The following is a 22,526-nucleotide window of genomic DNA, read 5'->3' as shown; positions in this document are numbered from 1 at the left end:
ACCTGCAGCTCTCCCCACAACGTCGGACAAGGCCGTGGTTGCCGACATTGGGGTACTTCCTGCCCCTCCCCATATGGCACCTTCTGCCCAGGCGAGTAAAGCTCCAACTGTTGACAAGGTTCTGCATTCTAAGCCCTCCAAGACGAAGACGCCGAAGGTGAAGGTTTAGCCACCTGAGGAGACTAGTCAGGGTCAGTCCGATGACGATGCCATCGTACTATCTGACATCTCCCTTGGGTCGCCATCGGAGCTGATGGACACTGATGTCGACCGGGGGCGATCTTCTCGCCCCAGGAATAAATCTCCGGCCAGTATGGGCTCTCCTCCAAAGCACAGGGGCAGGGTGAAAATTCAGCCACCCTGATCACTGGCTCCCATATTACAGTGGAACCTGAATGGGTTCAGGACGCATGTGGCCGAATTACAGCTCCTTGTACGAGAGCGCCCCTTGTGCTTATGTCTCCAAGAGACACATTTCCGGGCCACTGATGCTCCTTCTTTACGGGGCTATACCGTGTATCGAAAAGATGATCTGATGGGGGAAAGGGCAAAGGGTGGTGTTGCGGTTTTTGTCCATGACATGCACCACTCATCTGAGCTCCCTCTCGTAACGGACTTGCAAGCAGTTGCAGTTGACCTTCTTGTGGGGCGGAGGCTCACAATTTGTTCCTTTTACTTACCGCCTCATAATGCAATAGACTCTGAGGCTCTCACAGACCTTATTACCCAACTCCCCCGCCCATTTCTCCTTCTGGGGGACTTCAATGCTCATAATGTCTTATGGGGCTCTACGACTACTCGCCCCAGGGGTCGCATTCTGGAAAGCCTCATGGCATCCGAAGAACTGTGCATCCTCAACTCTGGTGCTCCCACTCATTTCAGTACTGCTTCTGGGTCGTCGTCAGCTATTGACCTTTCCTTTTGCTCTCCAGCACACGCGGATTCTGCTCTGTGGGAGGTTGCCGCTGACCTCCATTCTAGTGACCACTTCCGCCTTTGGATTCGCCTCCTGGATGAGGCTGTGGCATTACCAGTGCCGCCCAGGTGGCACCTCTGCAGAGCTGACTGGACACTTTTCAGCCATTTAGCTGTTTTGGAACACCGTGCCAGCGTCCACGAATGGGTCGACCATGTTACAGCCATGATCTCCCATGCTGCTGAATTGTCGATCCCACGGTCCTCAAGTCACCCCAAGAGGCGCCCTGTCCCTTGGTGGACCACTGAGTGCCGCTCAGCCATCCGAGCCCGCCGTGCAGCTCTGCGCCATTTCAAGTGCCGTCCCTCAGCTGACAATCTTGCGGCCTTTCGGGTGGCAAGGGCCAAGGCGCGGCGAGTGATTAAAGAGAGCAAACGACGGTCATGGCAATCGTTCCTGAACTCCATCTCCCGCTCCACTAGTTCTACAAAAGTATGGGAAGCCATCAGGAGGATTTCCGGGAAACGCAGCCAACTACCTGTCACGGCATTGCTGCATCAGGGTTGTCTACTCACGGCGCCGAGAGACATTGCCCAGACACTGGCCATGTATTTTGCCGAATCTACTGCCACTATTAACTGTGATCCAGATTTCTGCCGCTACCGCACTGCCGTCGAGAGGGGTCACCTGGATTTCCGGTCTCCAAATTCTGAACCCTACAACTGCCCCTTCACAATGTGGGAACTGAATTCGGCGCTGTCTGTGGCTCATGATACTGCGCCAGGTGATGATCAAATCCTGTACAGCATGCTGCGGCACTTGTTGCTGCCATCCAAGGAAGTTCTCCTGAATTGTTTTAATATGATATGGTCATCCGGCACGTTCCCTGACTCGTGGAGGGAGGCGATTTTGGTTCCCCTCCTCAAACCGGGAAAAGACCGAGTGCATCCCAGTAGTTATCGGAGTATTGCTTTGACGAGCTGTGTCGGGAAGACATTGGAACGCATGGTCAACCGTCGCCTGGTTTGGCTGCTCGAGACCAGGCAGCTCCTTAGCCACTCTCAGTGTGGCTTTCGGAGATGTCGTTCAACTATAGACAACTTGACCCTGCTTGAGGCGGCCATCCAGCAGGCCTTCCTACGTAACCAGCATTGTCTAGGTGTATTCTTTGACATTAATAAGGCGTATGACACTACTTGGCGCCGCCTTATCCTCAGTCAACTCCATTAGTGGGGCTTTCGTGGCCAACTCCCCATCTTCATTCGGTCCTTTCTTTCCCGCTGCCTCTTTCGATATCGGGTTGGTAATGTGCTATCTGATTTGCATGTGCAGGAGAATGGTGTTCCTCAGGGAAGCGTTTTAAGTGTCACCCTCTTTGCCGTCGCCATTAACAGTATCACGTCCACTATCCGGAGTCCTGCCCAGTGCTCCTTGTTTGTGGACGATTTTGCTGTTTTCTGTTCTTCCTCCAGTCTTGTCACTGCTAGTCGGCAGCTGCAGCTTACGATAAAGCGCTTAGAGGCATGGTCTGCGAAGACGGGTTTTACCTTTTCTGCAGACAAATGTGTGTGTGTTCATTTTAATCGTTCTCGACGTGCTTTTACCTCCCGTGAATTGCGTCTGAGGGACACCATTCTTCCTTTTAGAGACACTATGACGTTCCTGGGCCTCACTTTTGATTCCAAGTTGTCGTGGTTGCCGCACCTTAAAGACCTCAAGGTGCGGGCCCTGATGGCGCTGAATATTTTGAAGTGTCTGAGCCATCGGTCCTGGGGAGCAGATCAGGCGCGTCTGCTGCAGTTTTATAGGGCTTTCGTCCGGTCGCGTCTTGACTATGGATGCACTGTGTATGGGTCAGCGAGGCCTTCGTATCTGAAGATTCTTGACGCAGTACACCATGAGGGTATCAGGCTGGCTACTGGTGCCTTCCGTAACAGTCCCATCCCCAGCCTGTGTGCTGAGGCAGGGGAACCGCCGCTCGCCATCCGGCGGAAACTCCTCATGGTGGGACGGGTGTGTCAATTCCTTGCCTGTCCTACCTCCCCTGCATACCCTACTGTTGCCCGACCGCCTATGGAACGTCTCTTTTCCAGTCGCCCAAGGGTAACGAGACCATTTGGGATTCGTGCCAAGCATTTGCTTGAGTCCCTTGGTGTGGAGTGTGTGGCACCCCAACTCCAGGGTTTTACCCGCCTGCCTCCCTGGTTGCTCCAGAGGCCCAGCGTCCTTTTAGACTTGTCAGAGAGCTGCACTCCTGCGTTTGTTTTTACCTCCTTATTTTACCATATTTTAAACCAGCATGCCGACCATGTACCAGTATTTACGGATGGCTCTAAACAGGGGGACACTGTTGGTTGTGCTGTTGTTTTCCCTGATCGAGTCGTCAAGTTACGGCTTTCTGCAGCGTTTAACATCTTTGATGCCGAATTGTTTGCGATCTTGCGGGCATTGGACCAGATGAGATGTGTTCCCAGTCTTAAGTTTCTCATCTGTTCTGACTCCCTGAGTGCCCTTCAGACCATGCAACACTTGTACCCAGCGGATACGGTCGTCCAGAACATCCATGATGCCCTACTCCACCTGCAACGGCAGGGGAAGGAGGTTGCAGTTGCAGTTGACCTTCTTGTGGGGCGGAGGCTCACAATTTGTTCCGTTTACTTACCGCCTCAGGATGCAATAGACTCTGAGGCTCTCACAGACCTTATTACCCAACTCCCCCGCCCATTTCTCCTTCTGGGGGACTTCAATGCTCATAATGTCTTATGGGGCTCTACGACTACTCGCCCCAGGGGTCGCATTCTGGAAAGCCTCATGGCATCCGAAGAACTGTGCATCCTCAACTCTGGTGCTCGCACTCATTTCAGTACTGCTTCTGGGTCGTCGTCAGCTATTGACCTTTCCTTTTGCTCTCCAGCACTCGCGGATTCTGCTCTGTGGGAGGTTGCCGCTGACCTCCATTCTAGTGACCATTTCCGCCTTTGGATTCGCCTCCTGGATGAGACTGTGGCATTACCAGTGCCGCCCAGGTGGCACCTCTGCAGAGCTGACTGGACACTTTTCAGCCATTTAGCTGTTTTGGAACACCGTGCCAGCGTCCACGAATGGGTCGACCATGTTACAGCCATGATCTCCCATGCTGCTGAATTGTCGATCCCACGGTCCTCAAGTCACCCCAAGAGGCGCCCTGTCCCTTGGTGGACCACTGAGTGCCGCTCAGCCATCCGAGCCCGCCGTACAGCTCTGCGCCATTTCAAGTGCCGTCCCTCAGCTGACAATCTTGCGGCCTTTCGGGTGGCAAGGGCCAAGGCGCGGCGAGTGATTAAAGAGAGCAAACGACGGTCATGGCAATCGTTCCTGAACTCCATCTCCCGCTCCACTAGTTCTACAAAAGTATGGGAAGCCATCAGGAGGATTTCCGGGAAACGCAGCCAACTACCTGTCACGGCATTGCTGCATCAGGGTTGTCTACTCACGGCGCCGAGAGACATTGCCCAGACACTGGCCATGTATTTTGCCGAATCTACTGCCACTATTAACTGTGATCCAGATTTCTGCCGCTACCGCACTGCCGTCGAGAGGGGTCACCTGGACTTCCGGTCTCCAAATTCTGAACCCTACAACTGCCCCTTCACAATGTGGGAACTGAATTCGGCGCTGTCTGTGGCTCATGATACTGCGCCAGGTGATGATCAAATCCTGTACAGCATGCTGCGGCACTTGTTGCTGCCATCCAAGGAAGTTCTCCTGAATTGTTTTAATATGATATGGTCATCCGGCACGTTCCCTGACTCGTGGAGGGAGGCGATTTTGGTTCCCCTCCTCAAACCGGGAAAAGACCGAGTGCATCCCAGTAGTTATCGGAGTATTGCTTTGACGAGCTGTGTCGGGAAGACATTGGAACGCATGGTCAACCGTCGCCTGGTTTGGCTGCTCGAGACCAGACAGCTCCTTAGCCACTCTCAGTGTGGCTTTCGGAGATGTCGTTCAACTATAGACAACTTGACCCTGCTTGAGGCGGCCATCCAGCAGGCCTTCCTACGTAACCAGCATTGTCTAGGTGTATTCTTTGACATTAATAAGGCGTATGACACTACTTGGCGCCGCCTTATCCTCAGTCAACTCCATTAGTGGGGCTTTTGTGGCCAACTCCGCATCTTCATTCGGTCCTTTCTTTCCCGCTGCCTCTTTCGATATCGGGTTGGTAATGTGCTATCTGATTTGCATGTGCAGGAGAATGGTGTTCCTCAGGGAAGCGTTTTAAGTGTCACCCTCTTTGCCGTCGCCATTAACAGTATCACGTCCACTATCCGGAGTCCTGCCCAGTGCTCCTTGTTTGTGGACGATTTTGCTGTTTTCTGTTCTTCCTCCAGTCTTGTCACTGCTAGTCGGCAGCTGCAGCTTACGATAAAGCGATTAGAGGCATGGACTGCGAAGACGGGTTTTACCTTTTCTGCAGACAAATGTGTGTGTGTTCATTTTAATCGTTCTCGACGTGCTTTTACCTCCCGTGAATTGCGTCTGAGGGACACCATTCTTCCTTTTAGAGACACTATGAGGTTCCTGGGCCTCACTTTTGATTCCAAGTTGTCGTGGTTGCCGCACCTTAAAGACCTCAAGGTGCGGGCCCTGATGGCGCTGAATATTTTGAAGTGTCTGAGCCATCGGTCCTGGGGAGCAGATCGGGCGCGTCTGCTGCAGTTTTATGGGGCTTTCGTCCGGTCGCGTCTTGACTATGGATGCACTGTGTATGGGTCAGCGAGGCCTTCGTATCTGAAGATTCTTGACGCAGTACACCATGAGGGTATCAGGCTGGCTACTGGCGCCTTCCGTAACAGTCCCATCCCCAGCCTGTGTGCTGAGGCAGTGGAACCGCCGCTCGCCATCCGGCGGAAACTCCTCATGGTGGGACGGGTGTGTCAATTCCTTGCCTGTCCTACCTCCCCTGCATACCCTACTGTTGCCCGACCGTCTATGGAACGTCTCTTTTCCAGTCGCCCAAGGGTAACGAGACCATTTGGGATTCGTGCCAAGCATTTGCTTGAGTCCCTTGGTGTGGAGCGTGTGGCACCCCAACTCCAGGGTTTTACCCGCCTGCCTCCCTGGTTGCTCCAGAGGCCCAGCGTCCTTTTAGACTTGTCAGAGAGCTGCACTCCTGCGTTTGTTTTTACCTCCTTATTTTACGATATTTTAAACCAGCATGCCGACCATGTACCAGTATTTACGGATGGCTCTAAACAGGGGGACACTGTTGGTTGTGCTGTTGTTTTCCCTGATCGTGTCGTCAAGTTACGGCTTCCTGCAGCGTTTAACATCTTTGATGCCGAATTGTTTGCGATCTTGCGGGCATTGGACCAGATGAGATGTGTTCCCAGTCTTAAGTTTCTCATCTGTTCTGACTCCCTGAGTGCCCTTCAGACCATGCAACACTTGTACCCAGCGGATACGGTCGTCCAGAACATCCATGATGCCCTACTCCACCTGCAACGGCAGGGGAAGGAGGTTTCTTTCTGCTGGGTGCCGGGGCACGTGGGTATTAGGGGAAACGAACTGGCGGGTGTGGCTGCCAAAGATGCATGTTCCCTCCCTCACGTTGTTGAATGTGCCGTCCCCCTCCATGCTGTTACCTCCCTTTTGCGTTTTCGTGTTATGCGTCAATGGGAAGAGGAGTGGCTGGCAGTCGGTGAAAATAAGCTGCGTTTGGTCAAGGCCACCACGCGGCCATGGCGTACGTCCTACCAGTCATGCAGGCGGGATGAGGTTCTCCTTACTCGCCTCCGCATCGGGCACAGTCCCTTAACGCACGGTTTTTTACTCCGGCGGGAGGCTCCCCCAATCTGCAGTGCTTGTGGCGTCCAGATAACTGTCCACCTCATTTTACTTGACTGTCCTTTATTCTCTGACCAGAGGGCGGTGGTTTCCTTCCCACCGGATTTGCCCCCTATTTTGCAAGACGACGCAACGACTGTGGTTAAGGTCTTACGGTTTTGTGTCCTGTCCAATTTGTTGCCTCGGATTTTAGGAAGAGGATTTTAATGTGCTGCTGGGTGACTGGCTCACCCAGGCTTAGGTAAGAGGTCCACCAGTCACGATTACCTACTTGTATCACTTCGATTGCTGTTCTCCTTTCCTTGTGTTTCCTTTCCTTTTTTAGTGCGTTTCTTCTCCTCTTGTTTTGCCTCTGTATGTGAGGATTTGGAACTGCGTCAGGTCTGTGTCTTTTAGCCGTTCTCCTTGTTCGCTGTCCGTCTTCGTCCCTTCACTGCATGTGTTCCTGTTTCTATGCGTTTGGGCGCTGATGACCACGCGGTTTAGCGCCCGAAAACCTCAAACCACACACACACAAAAATGGTTAGAGGAAACGTGACCGACAGAGGGCCCTTGTACCCTGCGGCACGCCGTTCCAAGAAAAGGATGATAAAACTCCGTACCAGTGCATTAACAATATTATCTCGTTCATGAAGTATATTATGTAAACAGAGAAGGAACAAGAAAACACTAGAGTTATGCTGACAACGTAAGGAAACAAAGCAAACATGTAAGGCTCTCTATACTAAGTGAAACTATCAACAACCTACACAAAAGAGAGGCGTTCAGTGATTGTCAGATTGAACAATTTCAGGAAAAGCAATACAGGTATTGAGCACGAAATCGCTCTGCCGGTTAAGAAGCTGTGTGGGTATTTTCCTTTTTGCTGTATAAACTTCAAACTCCTCTAATAAATGAAAAGCAAGGCCTCTTTCCATTCTGTGGAGAACACGCATACTGTTCTCAATGTTCCCTACAGAATGACCAGCTTCAGATAAATGCTGTCCCAAAGTTGTTGTGTTCCGTGGCTGTGAATGTTCCCTAAACTTTAAGTTAAATGAGCGGCCAATTTGACGGATAAAATATTTGTCACAGGTACTGCAATCAATCCTGTGTACTCCAGAGCCATCAAATTTTTCATAAGTCATTTTCAGTTTGTTTTACTCGTAGTTTTAGGGTGTTGTTAACCTGAAAGTCACATCTAACATCAGATTTCCCAAAACATTTTTGTATTGGCTGCGACTTAAGAGAACCAGAAATAAGAGTGATGGTAGCGCAACACGAGAGTCAGTGTTGCAGACATGACAGATTAATAATTTCGAACCCATTGAGAGCGATCACATTTTAGCTTAGTGTTTTACACTAAATAAAATTCTGAAGTAACAGATGATGAGTTGGTGGGCAAGGATGAGTCGGAAATAGCACCAGATATATACTAAACAGGATTATGGGTCCAAAGTCAATAATTAATTGCATTGAATGAGTAAGACTCCTCAATTCTATTTTGCGCAGAGCCACAAAATCACTTGAGAACCTGTCACTTCAGAATACCCCATAGGGATGAAACTAGTTGTAAACAAACAAAATTATTGCAGCAAAACTGGAGTATGTCCCCTATCTTTCCATAATAAAGTTCTAAAGTTTTCGGATGGCATAGAGTTAGCAGGAACAACCACAGAGAGTTTGAGCCACAGAAAATTTGGTGCTCAAAGTAACTTCTCCCATGCACCTCTGAGACAAGGGAGCTAGTGGCATATCGGACCTCAACCTCTCTCTGATCTCGAACGACCGAAGCTCGCTAATAGCCGTCCACTAACTGCGAAGTTTAAGAGTCCTCCCCAGAACTGTTTTGGACACTGCAGGAGAGCGAGGAACAGATCGTAACGTCCCGACTTAACTTTCTGCGCGGCAGAACTTGCATAGAGGCAGACGGTTGGAAGTAGCCATCGATCATTTAGAATATGTGGTGAATTGTGGGACAGTACAACTCATTGACAGCACAACATCTACAGCTAGTGTAACAATAATACTTCATTTGATCAATTGTTGAGTTAGGCTGATAAAGTCTGGTTGATACTCGGATGTGTTTTACTCATGAAGTGGTTCAAGTCGAGCGATCATAAGTGCGGATCCAAGATTCAAAGAATGCAGATCCAAGATACAAGATTCAAAGAATGCATTTACCGTGCACTACTGTAATGAGCCGTACCTTCTCGTTGATATACGATTATATTACATCCATAGTCTGATGGCGACACGTTGCAGTTGTCAAGTGTCAATGAGTATCAATGGTGTGACGTACAGTCACGTAGGAGGCTAGCGACTGTAGTTGGGTTGTGTAGGTCGCATAAAAAGTTATGCAACAGGTGAAGAATGTTCAAACAAATTTCGGGCTTGCAGCCGGTCGTTGTTCAATACCTCACACAAAGTTTTCGACGCATGCGCAGAATAGTTACAGCGCGCTATACAGGGTGTTACAAAAAGGTATGGCCAAACTTTCAGGAAACATTCCTCACACACAAAGAAAGAAAATATGTTATGTGGACATGTGTCCGGAAACGCTTACTTTCCATGTTAGAGCTTATTTCATTACTTCTCTTCATATCACATTATTCATGGAATGGAAACACACAGCAACAGAACGTACCAGCATGACTTCAAACACTTTGTTACAGGAAATGTTCAAAATGTCCTCCGTTAGCGAGGATACATGCATCAACCCTCCGTCGCATGGAATCCCTGTTGCGCTGATGCAGCCCTGGAGAATGGCGTATTGTATCACAGCCGTCCACAATACGAGCACGAAGAGTCTCTACATTTGGTACCGGGGTTGAGTAGACACGAGCTTTCAAATGCCCCCATAAATGAAAGTCAAGAGGGATGAGGTCAGGAGACCGTGGAGGCCATGGAATTGGTCCGCCTCTACCAATCCATCGGTCACCGAATCTGTTGTTGAGAAGCGTACGAACACTTCGACTGAAATGTGCAGGAGCTCCATCGTGCATGAACCACATGTTGTGTTGTACTTGTAAAGGCACATGTTCTAGTAGCACAGTTAGAGTATCCCGTATGAAATCATGATAACGTGCTCCATTGAGCGTAGGTGGAAGAACATGAGGCCCACTCAAGACATCACCAACAATGCCTGCCCAAACGTTCACAGAAAATCTGCGTTGATGACGTGATTGCACAATTGCGTGAGGATTCTCGTCAGCCCACACATGTTGATCGTGAAAATTTACAATTTGATCACGTTGGAATGAAGCGTCATCCGTAAAGAGAACATTAGCAATGAAATGAGGATTGACGCATTGTCGGATGAACCATTCGCAGAAGTGTACCCGTGGAGGCCAATCAGCTGCTGATAGTGCCTGCAGACGCTGTACATGGTACGGAAACAACTGGTTCTCCCGTAGCACTCTCCATGCAGTGACGTGTTAACGTTACCTTTTACAGCAGCAACTTCTCTGACGCTGACATTAGGGTTATCGTCAACTGCACGAAGAATTGCCTCGTCCATTGCAGGTGTCCTCGTCGTTCTAGGTCTTCCCCAGTCGCGAGTCATAGGCTGGAATGTTCCGTGCTTCCTAAGACGCCGATCAATTGCTTCGAACGTCTTCCTGTCGGGACACCTTCGTTCTGGAAATCTGTCTTGGTACAAACGTACCGCGCAACGGCTATTGCCCCGTGCTAATCCATACATCAAATGGGCATCTGCCAACTCCGAATTTGTAAACGTTTCACTGACTGCAAAACCACGTTCGTGATGAACAGTAACCTGTTGATGCTGCGTACTGATGTGCTTGATGCTAGTACTGTAGAGCAATGAGTCGCATGTCAACACAAACACCGAAGTCAACATTACCTTCCTTCAAATGGGCCAACTGGCGGTGAATCGAGGAAGTACAGTACATACTGACGAAACTAAAATGAGCTCTAACATGGAAATTAAGCGTTTCCAGACACATGTCCACATAACATCTTTTCTATATTTGTGTGTGAGAAATGTTTCCTGAAAGTTTGGAAGTACCTTTTCGTAACACCCTGTATATTGTGGAACGGAGCACGTTTTCGCTCCCACCCCCGCTCACTGCCACACCTGTACTCCCAGATCCCACCCGCTCCCCATCTCTCCAAACTCCATACCCTTGTCCAAGGTGGCTTCTGCCAACTCCCCCTCCTCGATGATGCCTTCATCACCTCCATCTACCCCTCCTACCAACTTTGATCCTCCCCTTCCTTCCCCTGTGTTTTTCCTCCAGGGCACCCTCTTTCCCTTCTCTCCCTCCTCTCTTCGTCGCTCCCTCCCGTTCCCCCCTGGGCTTCCACAACCCCCTGCCCTCTCCCCCACCCTTCTCCTCTCGCACTGGCATCAACCCGCTCCCACTCTCCCTCCTACCCTAACCTCTTCCCTCTGGCAGGCCCCTGGCTGTTTTGTGTGAACAGTACGTTTCGTGCACCGGAGCTCGTCGCCGCAGTGCTCATGTTTGTCGTCCCGTCAGTGTTTCAGTGTCTCTTCGTCCAAGCTCCTCTATTCGCGTGTGACAGTCTGTATTCTCCGTTGTGTGCAGCGTTGACCGATTTTTTTATTCGAGGTGTGCGTCAGTGAACGACTTCCTTTCTTTTATTATGTTTGTCTCCCATTTTTGCCCTCCATATATGTTTGTTTTTCGGTATTCCTATTGTACTGTATGTCTTTTCTACGGCCGAAGAGCGGCATAAATATGTCGCTGCCAGCCTTCCTTGTTTGTAAGGTATCAAATGACAATACAGAAAATAAAAAAATAAAAAAAAAACGTTTTCGCCAGTCTGCGACGGCTTACCTGAAGGTGACTGGCAGATGCCCAGTTGAAATATCGTGGGAAGTATTGAACGAAGACCGGCTGCAAGCCCGAAATTTGTTTGAACAGTCAATTCGCCGGGAAAATTTTAAAATTCACATCAGGCGAAGAATGATTTTGTTGACGATAAAGTATGTGTTTGTGTGTGTGTGTGTGTGTGTGTGTGAAATCTTATTGGACTTAAATGCTAAGGTCATCCATCCCTAAGCTTACATACTACTTGACCTAAATTATCCTAAGGACAAACACACACACCCATGTCCGAGGGAGGACTCGAACCTCTGCCGGGATCAGCCGCACAGTCCATGACTGCAGCGTCCTAGACCGATCGGCTAATCCCGCGCGGCACGATAAAGTATGGATGACGTGTTTCGGAGTTATTTCCATCTTCAGGACTCCAAGTTCAAATGTAGCACGAGGGCAAGATCATTACCAGTTTTGTGCGAAACATGAGATGAAAGGCTGCTCTTACTGAGCTGTTTCCAAAAGACGACTGCCACACGCGCACTATTTCGCCGTTCTGAGTTACCTCAGTGTTATGGGGGGTAGGACGTCAAACGGGCCGACTTGGAGCAGGAGAGGCACCACAGGACATTTCAATTTTCACTGTCTATACTTTTACAAATAAATTCGGAAAACTTTGTCAGCATGACCAGGAAGGATTCAGGATTCACACTCATGGCAGTGGAAGTTCGAAAACATAACCAAGTAACTTTTTTTACATGTGATGAAATTTCATCATTTTTTTCACTTACTAATGGCAGCATTTGTTGCTATAGGTACACTTTTCTTCATAAGTAAGAGAGATGATTCGATGAATTTTGCACAGCATACAAACCATACTTAAAGGTGTATGAAACTCTAGAATTTTCCAAATCTATTAAAAACTGTTGTAAAAATGGAGGTAATTAACTACAAAATTTTAGTTTTTTCTATACATGAAGTTTAAAATACTACAGATCATTCGTTTTTTCATAAATTAAATAAATTCTAGAGTTTTATACAGCTGTAAGTATGGTATGTATGCTGTGCAAAATTCACCTTCGAATCTCTGTAACTTATGAAGAAAAGTGTACCTATAGCAACAAATGCAGCCATTAGTAAGTGAAAAAATGAGTGTGAATACTGAATCCTTCCTGGTGATGCTGACAAAGCATAGCGCGCCCGGGTTCCCGGGTTCGATTCCAGGCGGGGTCAGGGATTTTCTCTGCCTCGTGATGACTGGGTGTTGTGTGTTGTCCTTAGGTTAGGTAGGTTTAAGTAGTTCTAAGTTCTAGGGGACTGATGACCATAGATGTTAAGTCCCATAGTGCTCAGAGCCATTTGAACCATTTGCTGACAAAGTTTTATGCTCCAAGTCGGCCCGTTTGACGTCCTACCCCCCTACGTCCTACCCCCCTTAAGAGTGTCACATGACGCGAGGTGTCATTTACACAGAACCTAAAGCAGTCGAAAGCGACAAGTGAGCTCTTCTAGATGTCGAGCAACATTTTGTGCATTAGCAGGGGACCAGTGCACAAACACAATGCTCGTGTGTTACGACGGAGCTACAGTGGACCGTGCTCCTCGACCACGCGGCTCACCTTGGTGCGCGGGACGTCGATGAGCGGCTGGCCGGCGAGCGCGGTGAGGCCGAAGAAGGCGATGGGCGCCCAGCAGGCGAAGTCGGTGAAGACGAGCAGCGCCATGCGCTTGGCGACGGTGGCGTCGGAGCGCGCCACGGCGCCCTGGCCGTCGCCGCGCACCACGCAGTACATGCGCGCGTAGCAAGCGCTCACCGCGCAGAACGCCAGCACGCTGAACGTCAGCAGCGACAGCAGGTAGGCGCTGTCCACCGCCGTCCGCGACTCCAGCGGCAGGCACAGGCTGTAGGGAGCAACAGCTGCACTGTATCTCGCAGTTGCAACACCGGCCGAAGCATACTGAAGCAAAGCCCTGAACATAATGTGCTGCGACACGCATTATCTGATCAAAAGTATCCTGCTTAAGTTGCGACATAAAGTTACGCATTAGGCCTGTGACGGTCATGGAGGTGAACAGTTATTCAGTTACTGTAGTAACGTGGCATCTAGTGGTCCATTCTAAATTACATACGTACGTCCTGGTACTTGAGGAGAATTGTGCCACTGCAGGAGCACCTGCCAGTACAAAAGGAGCCGGGGAGTGTTGGGGTTGGGTTGTTTGGGGCAAGAGACCAAACGGCGAGGTCATCGGTTTCATTGGATTAGGAAAAGACGGGGAAGGGAGTCGGCCGTGCCCTTTCACAGCAACCATCCCGGCATTTGCCTGGAACGATTTAGGGAAATCACGGAAAGCCAAATCAGGATGGCCGGACGCGGGATTGAACCGTCATCCTCCTGAATGCGAGTCCAATGTGCTAACCACTGCGCCACCTCGCTCGGTGTCGAGTTGTCAGTAGAGAAGTAGGCGAAAGTAAAATTCTATGTACCGACTTGACAGAAAATCTTAGGAAGTTCTGATCTTACGTTAAATCAGTAAGTGGCTCGAAACAGCATATCCAGACACTCTGGGATGATGATGGCATTGAAACAGAGGATGACACGCGTAAAGCTGAAATACTAAACACCTTTTTCCACAGCTGTTTCACAGAGGAAGACCGCACTGCAGTTCCTTCTCTAAATCCTCGCACGAACGAAAAACTGGCTGACATCGAAGTAAGTGTACAAGGAGTAGAAAAGCAACTGAAATCACTCAACAGAGGAAAGTCCACTGCACCTGACGGGATACCAATTCGATTCCACACAGACTACGCGAAAGAACTTGGCCCTCTTCTACCAGCCGTGTACCACAAGTCCCTAGAGGAACGGAAGGTTCCAAATGATTGGAAAAGAGCACAGGTAGTCCCAGTCTTCAAGAAGGGTCAGCGAGCAGATGCGCAAAACTATAGATCTATATCTCTGACATCGATCTGTTCTAGAATTTTAGATCACGTTTTTTGCTCGCTTATCATGTCGTTTCTGGAAACCCAGAATCTACTCTGTAGTAATCAACATGGATTCTGAAAACAGCGATCGTGTGAGAATAAACTCGCCTTATTTGTTCATGAGACCCAGAAAATATTAGATACAGGCTCCCAGGTAGATGCCGTTTTCCTTCACTTCCGGAAGGCGTTCGATACAGTTCCGCACTGTCGCCTGATAAATAAAGTAGGAGCCTACGGAATATCAGACCAGCTGTGTGTCTTGATTGAAGAGTTTTTAGGAAACAGAACACAGCATGTTGTTCTCAATGGAGAGACGTCTACAGACGTTAAAGTAACCTCTGGCATGCCACAGAGGAGTGTTATGGGACCATTGCTTTTCACAATATATGTAAATGACCTAATAGATAGAATCGAAAGTTCCATGCGGTTTTCCACGGATGATGCTGTAGCATACAGAGAAGTTGCAGCATTAGAAAATTGCAACGAAATGGAGGAAAATCTGCAGCAAATAGGCACTTGGTCCTGGGAGTGGCTACTGACCCTTAACATAGACAAATGTAATGTATTGCGAATGCATAGAAAGAAGGATCCATTATTGTATGATTATATGATAGCGGAACAAAGACTGGTAGCAGTTACTTCTGTAAAATATCTGGGAGTATGCGTGCAGAACGATTTGAAGTGGAATGATCATATAAAATTACTTGTTGGTAAGGCGGGTGCTAGGTTGAGACTCATTGGGAGAGTCCTTACAAAATGTAGCCCATCAACAAAGCAGGTGGCTTACAAAACACTCGTTCGACCTATACTTGAGTATTGCTCATCAGTGTGGGATCCGTACCAGGTCGGGTTGATGGAGGAGATAGAGAAGATCCAAAGAAGAGCGGCCCGTTTCGTCACAGGGTTATTTGGTAAGTGTGATACCGTTACGGAGATGTTTAGCAAACTCAAGTGGCAGACTCCGCAAGAGAGGCGCTCTGCATCGCGGTGTAGCTTGCTGTCCAGGTTTCGAGAGGGTGCGTTTCTGGATGAGGTATCGAATATATTGCTGCCCCCTACTTATACCTCCCGAGGAGGTCACGAATGTAAAATCAGAGAGATTCGAGCGCGCACGGAGGCTTTCCGGCAGTCGTTCTTCCCACGAACCAAATGCTACTGGAACAGGAAAAGGAGGCGATGACAGTGGCACGTAATGTGTCCTCCGCCACACACCGTTGGGTGGCTTGCTGAGTATAAATGTAGATGTAGATGTAGGTGTACAGGCTGAGTGGATCGGTCAGGACAGCTCAGTCCTTCGAAGGTCATTGGCAAGAAAAACAGAACAATTTGAACGACTAGAGAGGACGTTCATACTCATAGGACATGTACATTAGTATGTGCTGCAGAAACGATAAGCATTCGAGACATTCAAGGACGACATCGATATGGCGGCGCAAGATCGCCTACCGATAAAATGTGCCTGCGGCTCTCGTTGTCGCTATAAACCGAAAGTAATGGATCAGTGTGACTTGAGCAGACGTGCGGGATGCCTCGTAGACGCATGCGCGAACCGAACCGTCAAATCAGTCAGTATGAAAGAGGGAGCATTATTGGCACGAGAGAATGTAAACGAGCATACTTCAATGTTTTATCGAACTGTAAAACTTGGTATAGATAGTGATACAAGTGATAGGAAAATTGACGCAATAGTTCATGTGGGGTAGGAAATGGTTTTACCGTAAAAGAAATCCAGAAATTGGGTATAAAAATATTTAAAATCTAATCTCTTTTATTTCGGCCAAACGGGTACAGAGTTTGAGACAAGATTTAGGGAGCACACATATAGCAGCAACAACAGTGCCATTGTTTATCACGTTAGAGAACAAAATCACTGTCTGCAGTCAATAGCCTAGGCATTTAGCATTCGGAACAAAAAGTTAGAACACCGGATATTCGTGAATAGATTGAAATTTACACTAACTGCCGTCTAAACCGAGATTTAATAAATAATGCACAGGTTACCAGCAATAGACAGTGGTTCTTAAGCAGTTTGGACGAGTTGCTGGTGAACAAATCCAGGTTAAAACTACGTACAAAAACCTGACATTTTCATTTATATTTCGGTGAATTTGTGTTCATCTGTACGTTCTGTGGTTCATTTTGATTTTTTGCTTTTTACCTCATAACACAGGTTTTAGTTTCATATTCTGCATAAATTTGCTTAATGAAAAAGCATGTCACTTCAAAGTTATCTCTGTCCTCATGGTGCCATTAATCCTAGCAGGCCTTACCTCTTGCAAATAAAAAAAAATTATTTACTGCTAATGAAAAATTTTACAAAATTTGTAATTGACAGGGCCGTGAGATCACCGAAATTAAGCGCTGTCGGGCGTGGTCGGCATTTGCATGGGTGACCATCCAGGCCGCCGCCATGCGCTGTTGCTATTTTTCGGGGTGCACTGAGCCTCGTGATGAAAATTGAGGAGCTACTCGACCGAATAGTAGCGGCTTCGGTCAAGAACGCCATCATAACGACCGGGAGAGCGGTGTGCTGACCCCACGCCCCTCCTATCACCATCCTCCTTGAGGATGACACGGCGGTCGGATGGTCCGACACTCGTGGTCTGAGGACGGAGAGAGAGTGCTTTGTAATTGATAGATAATATTATTGCTATTTGTAATGACGTATCAACCATGACAGCAGAGCCACATCTCTACACTTTATGGTCCATTCTGTATTTTTTTACATGATGACACAGGTTTTAATCTGATGCTTCGTTAGTGTGCTTAATGAAAAAGCGAGTCACGCTAAAGTTGTCTCTGTTGTCGTGCTGAAATTAATTCACGTTGGCTTTAACTCTTATGATAAAAAAATTAAAAACATTACTGTTCACAAAATAATTGTATAAATTTTGTAATCGATAGTATTACTGCTATTTGTAATGACGCGTCAGCCATGACGCCAGAGCCAATCTGTACATTTTATGGTTCATTCTGTGTTTTTTCCTCATGTGACACGTTTTTGTCTGAAGTTTTACGTAAATATGCCTAATGAAAAAGCATGTCACTTCAAATTTGCCTCTGTTCTCATGGTGCGTTTTATTCAAGTTGGCTTTGAGTCTTCAAAAAAGAAAAAAAAAACATATATACTGTTCTCGAAAAATTGTATAAATTCTGCAATTCATAATATTATTTCTTTCCGTAGTGAAGCATCAGCCATGATGGCAGCGCCACACAGCGTACGTCGCCTAGCGCTAACTGGTTCTCCAAGCGAGAACGGCCACCAGCCACTTCACTCAGCTGTTAGTAGCGCACATGTTTAGATGAACTCTTATTGTGCTGTGTCGAGTTGTAAAACCTATGAAGCTTTTGATGTTACTTAACAACCTTATCAAAACTGTATGTTCGCTTTGTACCAAATGGTATGCATTACATATCAAAGGTTAGTATAGGAGCTCCATTTGCACACATGTGTAATTTTGCAACACTATAAAAAAGTACACTACTGGCCATTAAAACTGCTACACTAACAAGAAATGCAGATGATAAACGGGTGTTCATTGGATAAATATATTATACTAGAACTGACATGTGATCACATTTTCACGCAATTTGGTGCACAGATCGTGAGAAATCAGTACCCAGAACAACCACTTCCGGTCATAATAACGGCCTTGATACGCCTGGGCATTGAGTCAAACAGAACTTGGATGGCGTGTACAGGTACAGCTGCCCATGCAGCTTCAACATGATACCACAGTTTTTCAAGAGTAGGGACTGGCGTATTCTGACGAGCCAGTTGCTCGGCCACCATTGACCAGACGTTTTCAATTGGTGAGAGATCTGGAGAATGTGCTGGCCAGGGCATCACGCGAACATTTTCTGCATCCAGAAAGCCCCGAACAGGACCTGCAACATGCGGTCGTGCATTATCCTGCTGAAATGTAGGGTTTCGCAGGGATCGAATGAAGGGTAGAGCCACGGGTCGTAACACATCTGAAATGTAACGTCCACTGTTCAAAGTGCCGTCAATGCGAACAAGTGGTGACCGAGACGCGTAACCAATGGCATCCCATACCATCACGCAGGGTAATACGCCAGTATGTCGATGACGAATACACGCTTCCAATGTGCGTTCATCGCGATATCGCTAAACACGGATGCAGCCATCATGATGCTGTAAATCGAACCTGGATTCATCCGAAAAAATGACGTTTTGCCCATTCGTGCACCTAGGTTCGTCGTTGAGTACACCACCGCAGGCGCTCCTGTCTGTGATGCAGCGTCGAGGGTAACTGCTGCCATGGTCTCCGTGCTGATAGTCCATGCTGCTGCAAACGTCGTCCAACTGTTCGTACAGATGGTTGTTGTCTTGCAAACGTCCCCATCTGTTGACTCAGGGATCGAGACGTGGCTGCACGATCCGTTACAGCCATGCGGATAAGATGCCTGTCATCTCGACTGCTAGTGCTACAAGGCCGTTGGGATCCAGCACGGCGTTCCGTATTACCCTCCTGAACCCACCGATTCCATATTCTGGTTACAGTCATTGTATCTCGACCAACGCGATCAGCAATGTCAGGATACGACAAACCGCAATCGCGATAGGCTACAATCCGACCTTTATGAAAGTCGGAAACGCGCTGGTACACATTTCTCCTCCTTACAAGAGGCATCACAACAACGTTTCACCAGGCAACGCCAGTCAACTGCTGTTTGTGTATGCGAAATCGTTTGGAAGCTTTCCTCATGTCAGCACGTTGTAGGTGTCGCCACCGGTGCCAACCTTGTGCTAATGCTCTGAAAAGCTAATCATTTGCATATCACAGCATCGTCTTCCTGTCGGTTAGATTTCGCGTCTGTAGCACGTCATCTTCGTGGTGTAGCAATTTTAATGTCCAGTAGTGTATATGTGACATCAGGTATCTGAACATTTGCAGAGCCCGAAACGCGTAATAATTAAAAGAAAAAGGGTCCAGAAAGGCCGTGTGAGTATTATTTAGCGACCAACCAGCCATTTTAACCCATTTTTATTCTTGCGCTTACATTAGCCTGTGGTCTTGAAATGTTAATCACTTAAACATGTTACCTCGAGAAATGTATTTCCGGAATTTATTTACTCTGCGTTAATTATTTCATGGTACTATGATTTTTTTTACTCTGTCAGCGTATGTCGGTGTGTGAGATACGGTATGCTTTAATCGAGTTCCGAATCCGAAGAGTTACTCCCACATATGGAGCACTCTCTCCCTCAGGATGACAATGGCAGACCACGCTCGAAGTCTGCGACATCTGCCACAATCCGACGCCTTCGGTTCAATCAACCTCCATACAATCTTGACTTGGTCCCATCCGATTTTCACATGTTTTCAAAACTTAAAAGAACAACTCCGACGTCTTCACTTTGTGGTCCAAGCAGAGGCGAGGTTGTGGCTCCGGCAACAGTCATTCTACAGTGACAGCATCAAGAAACTAGTCTCTCGTTGGCGGAAATGTGCTCATAGCCAGAGTGACTAAGTTGAGAAACAAATAGGTATATATCAATAATAAGGATGTAAAATATTAATAATGTTTGTCTTATTTAAAAAGCTTTAAGAGTTTTCACAGCAAAAATTCTGTTGCATTACTTTTCAGCACGCCCTCGTACGTAAATTCACTCACTTTACTACGGAAATATAAAAGTTGTATTTCCTCTGAAGCTTACGTCACAATTTCCGCCCTACTGGATTATGGCGCCATCGTATGAGAATTCATGCTGACTAGAATTGGCGATTATTACTTGCGTATAATAGAATTGTTGGTTGCTTAAAGGACTTAGGAGCGAAGTTATAAACTCCTGGATACATTGGGACATCTACATGGATACTCTGCAAATCACATTCAAGTGCTTAGCAGAGGGTTCATCAAACCTCCTTCACAATTCTCTATTATTCCAGTCTCGTATAGCGCGCGGAAATAATGAACACCTATATCTTACCGTACGAGCTTTGATTTCCCTTATTTTATAGTGGTGATCGTTCCTACCTATGTTGGTCGGCGTCAACAAAACATTTTCACATTCGGAGGAGAAAGTTGGTGACTGGAATTTCGTGAGAAGATTCCGTCGCAACGAAAAACGCCTTTCTTTTCATGATTTCCAGCCCAAAACCTGAACCATTTCTGTGACACTCTGTCCCATATTTCGCGATAATACAAAACGAGCTGCCTTTCTTTGAATTTTTTTCAGTCCTATCTAGTGAGGAGCCAACACCGCGCAGCAGTATTCTAAAAGAGGACGGACAAGAATAGTGTAGGCCGTCTCCTTGGTAGGTCTGTTACATTTTCTAAGTGTCCTGCCAATAAAACACAGTCTTTGGTTAGCCTTCCCCACAACATTTGTATCTGTTCCTTCCAATTTAAATTGTTCGTAATTGTAATACCTAGGTTTTTAGTTGAATTTACTGCTTTCAAATTAGACTGATGCATCGTGTAACCGAAGTTTGACGAGTTCCTTTTAGCAGTCATGTGGATGACCTCACACTTTTCGTTATTCAGGGTCGACTGCCACTTTTCACACCATTCAGATATCTTTTCTAAATCGTTTTTCAGTTTGTTTTGATCTTCTGATGTTATTAGTCGATAAACGACAGCGTCATCTGCAAACAACCGAAGACGGCTGTTCAGATTGTCTCCAAAATTGTTTATATAGATAAGGAGCAGCAAAGGGCCTATAACACTACCTTGGGGAATGTCAGAAATCACTTCTGATTTACTCGATGACTTTTCGTCAATTACTACGCACTGTGAACTCTCTGACAGGAAATCACAAATCCAGTCACATAACTGAGACGATATTCCATAAGCACGCAATTTCACTATGAACCGCTTGTGTGGTACAGTTTCAAAAGCCTTCCGGAAATCCAAGAACACAGAATCGATCTGAAATCACTTATCAATAGCACTCAGCACTTCATGTGAATAAAGAGCTAGTTGTGTTTCACAGGAACGATGTTTTCTAAACCCATGTTGGCTGTGTGTCAATAGACCGTTTTCACGAGGTTATTCATAATGTTCGAATACAATATATGTTCTAAAATCCTGCTGCATATCCACGTTAAAGATATGGGCCTGTAATTTAGTGGATTACTCCTACTACCTTTCTTGAATATTGCTCTGACCTGTGCAACATTTCAGTCCTTGGGTAAGAATCTTTCGTCGAGCGAACGGTTGTATGTGTTTGCTAAGTGTGGATCTAATGCATCAGCATACTCCGAAAGGAACCTAATTGGTATACAGTCTGCATTTGCTTTTATTAAGTGATTTAAATTGCTTCACTACTCCGAGGATATTAACTTCTACGTTACTCCTGTTGGCAGCTGTTCTCGACTCGAATTCTGGAATATTTACTTCGTCTTATTTTGGGAAGGCATTTCGGAAGGCTGTGTTTAGTAACTCTGCTTTGGCAGCACTGTCTTCGATAGTATCTCCATTGCCATCGCGCAGAGAAGGCATTGATTGTTTCTTGTCGCTAACATGCTTCACATACGACCAGAATCTCTTGGAGTTTCTGCCAGGTTTCGAGACAAAGTTTCGTTGTGGAAACTGTTATAGGCATCTCGCATTGCAGTCCGCAAGACATTCGCTGCTTCGATCATGTCACTCCTGGACACGAATAATTATGATGGCTCGACCCGATGGGCGTAGGGATTATTGTAGTGTCGGTAGCTGGACCGACACCGTGATGTGGATTGCTGAAAAGGAATGCTAAACTAACGCTGTGGCCGATAGTGCACGAACGGCAATAAGCAGACGGGCGTGAAGTCTGGAACATAAAAACTTATGAATGAATAAGAAGAAAAGTATGTAGATGCTTTTTACTTAACCTTTATTGATTCCTTGGAATACATCTCTCTTGAATACTCGTACGCTATAGGCACTGATACAACTGGCGCCTTGCTAGTTCGTAGCCATTAACTTAGCTGATGGCTATTGTGTCTCTCGGCTTATGAGAGAGAAAGGCTTCGTACAACTGGGCGATAGCTAGGTTCGCGTACAACTGGGC

At 47.2% G+C, this 22,526-nt stretch overlaps 1 protein-coding gene across 1 annotated transcript in view; it reads right to left on the bottom strand.

The window, feature by feature from the left end:
* Window positions 1-22,526, bottom strand: part of LOC124796047 (lutropin-choriogonadotropic hormone receptor-like) — a 503,184-nt gene that overhangs the window by 10,403 nt on the left and 470,255 nt on the right. Inside the window, exon 15 of the mRNA XM_047260133.1 lies at window positions 13,146-13,428. Coding sequence (XP_047116089.1) covers window positions 13,146-13,428 — 283 coding nt within the window. The remainder of the gene's footprint in view (window positions 1-13,145; window positions 13,429-22,526) is intronic.

This window comes from Schistocerca piceifrons, chromosome 4 (assembly GCF_021461385.2).
Source record: "Schistocerca piceifrons isolate TAMUIC-IGC-003096 chromosome 4, iqSchPice1.1, whole genome shotgun sequence".
Taxonomy (NCBI): domain Eukaryota; kingdom Metazoa; phylum Arthropoda; class Insecta; order Orthoptera; family Acrididae; genus Schistocerca; species Schistocerca piceifrons.
Note: the sequence above shows the minus strand (reverse complement) of the source record. Positions and strands in the feature narration are given on the sequence as shown.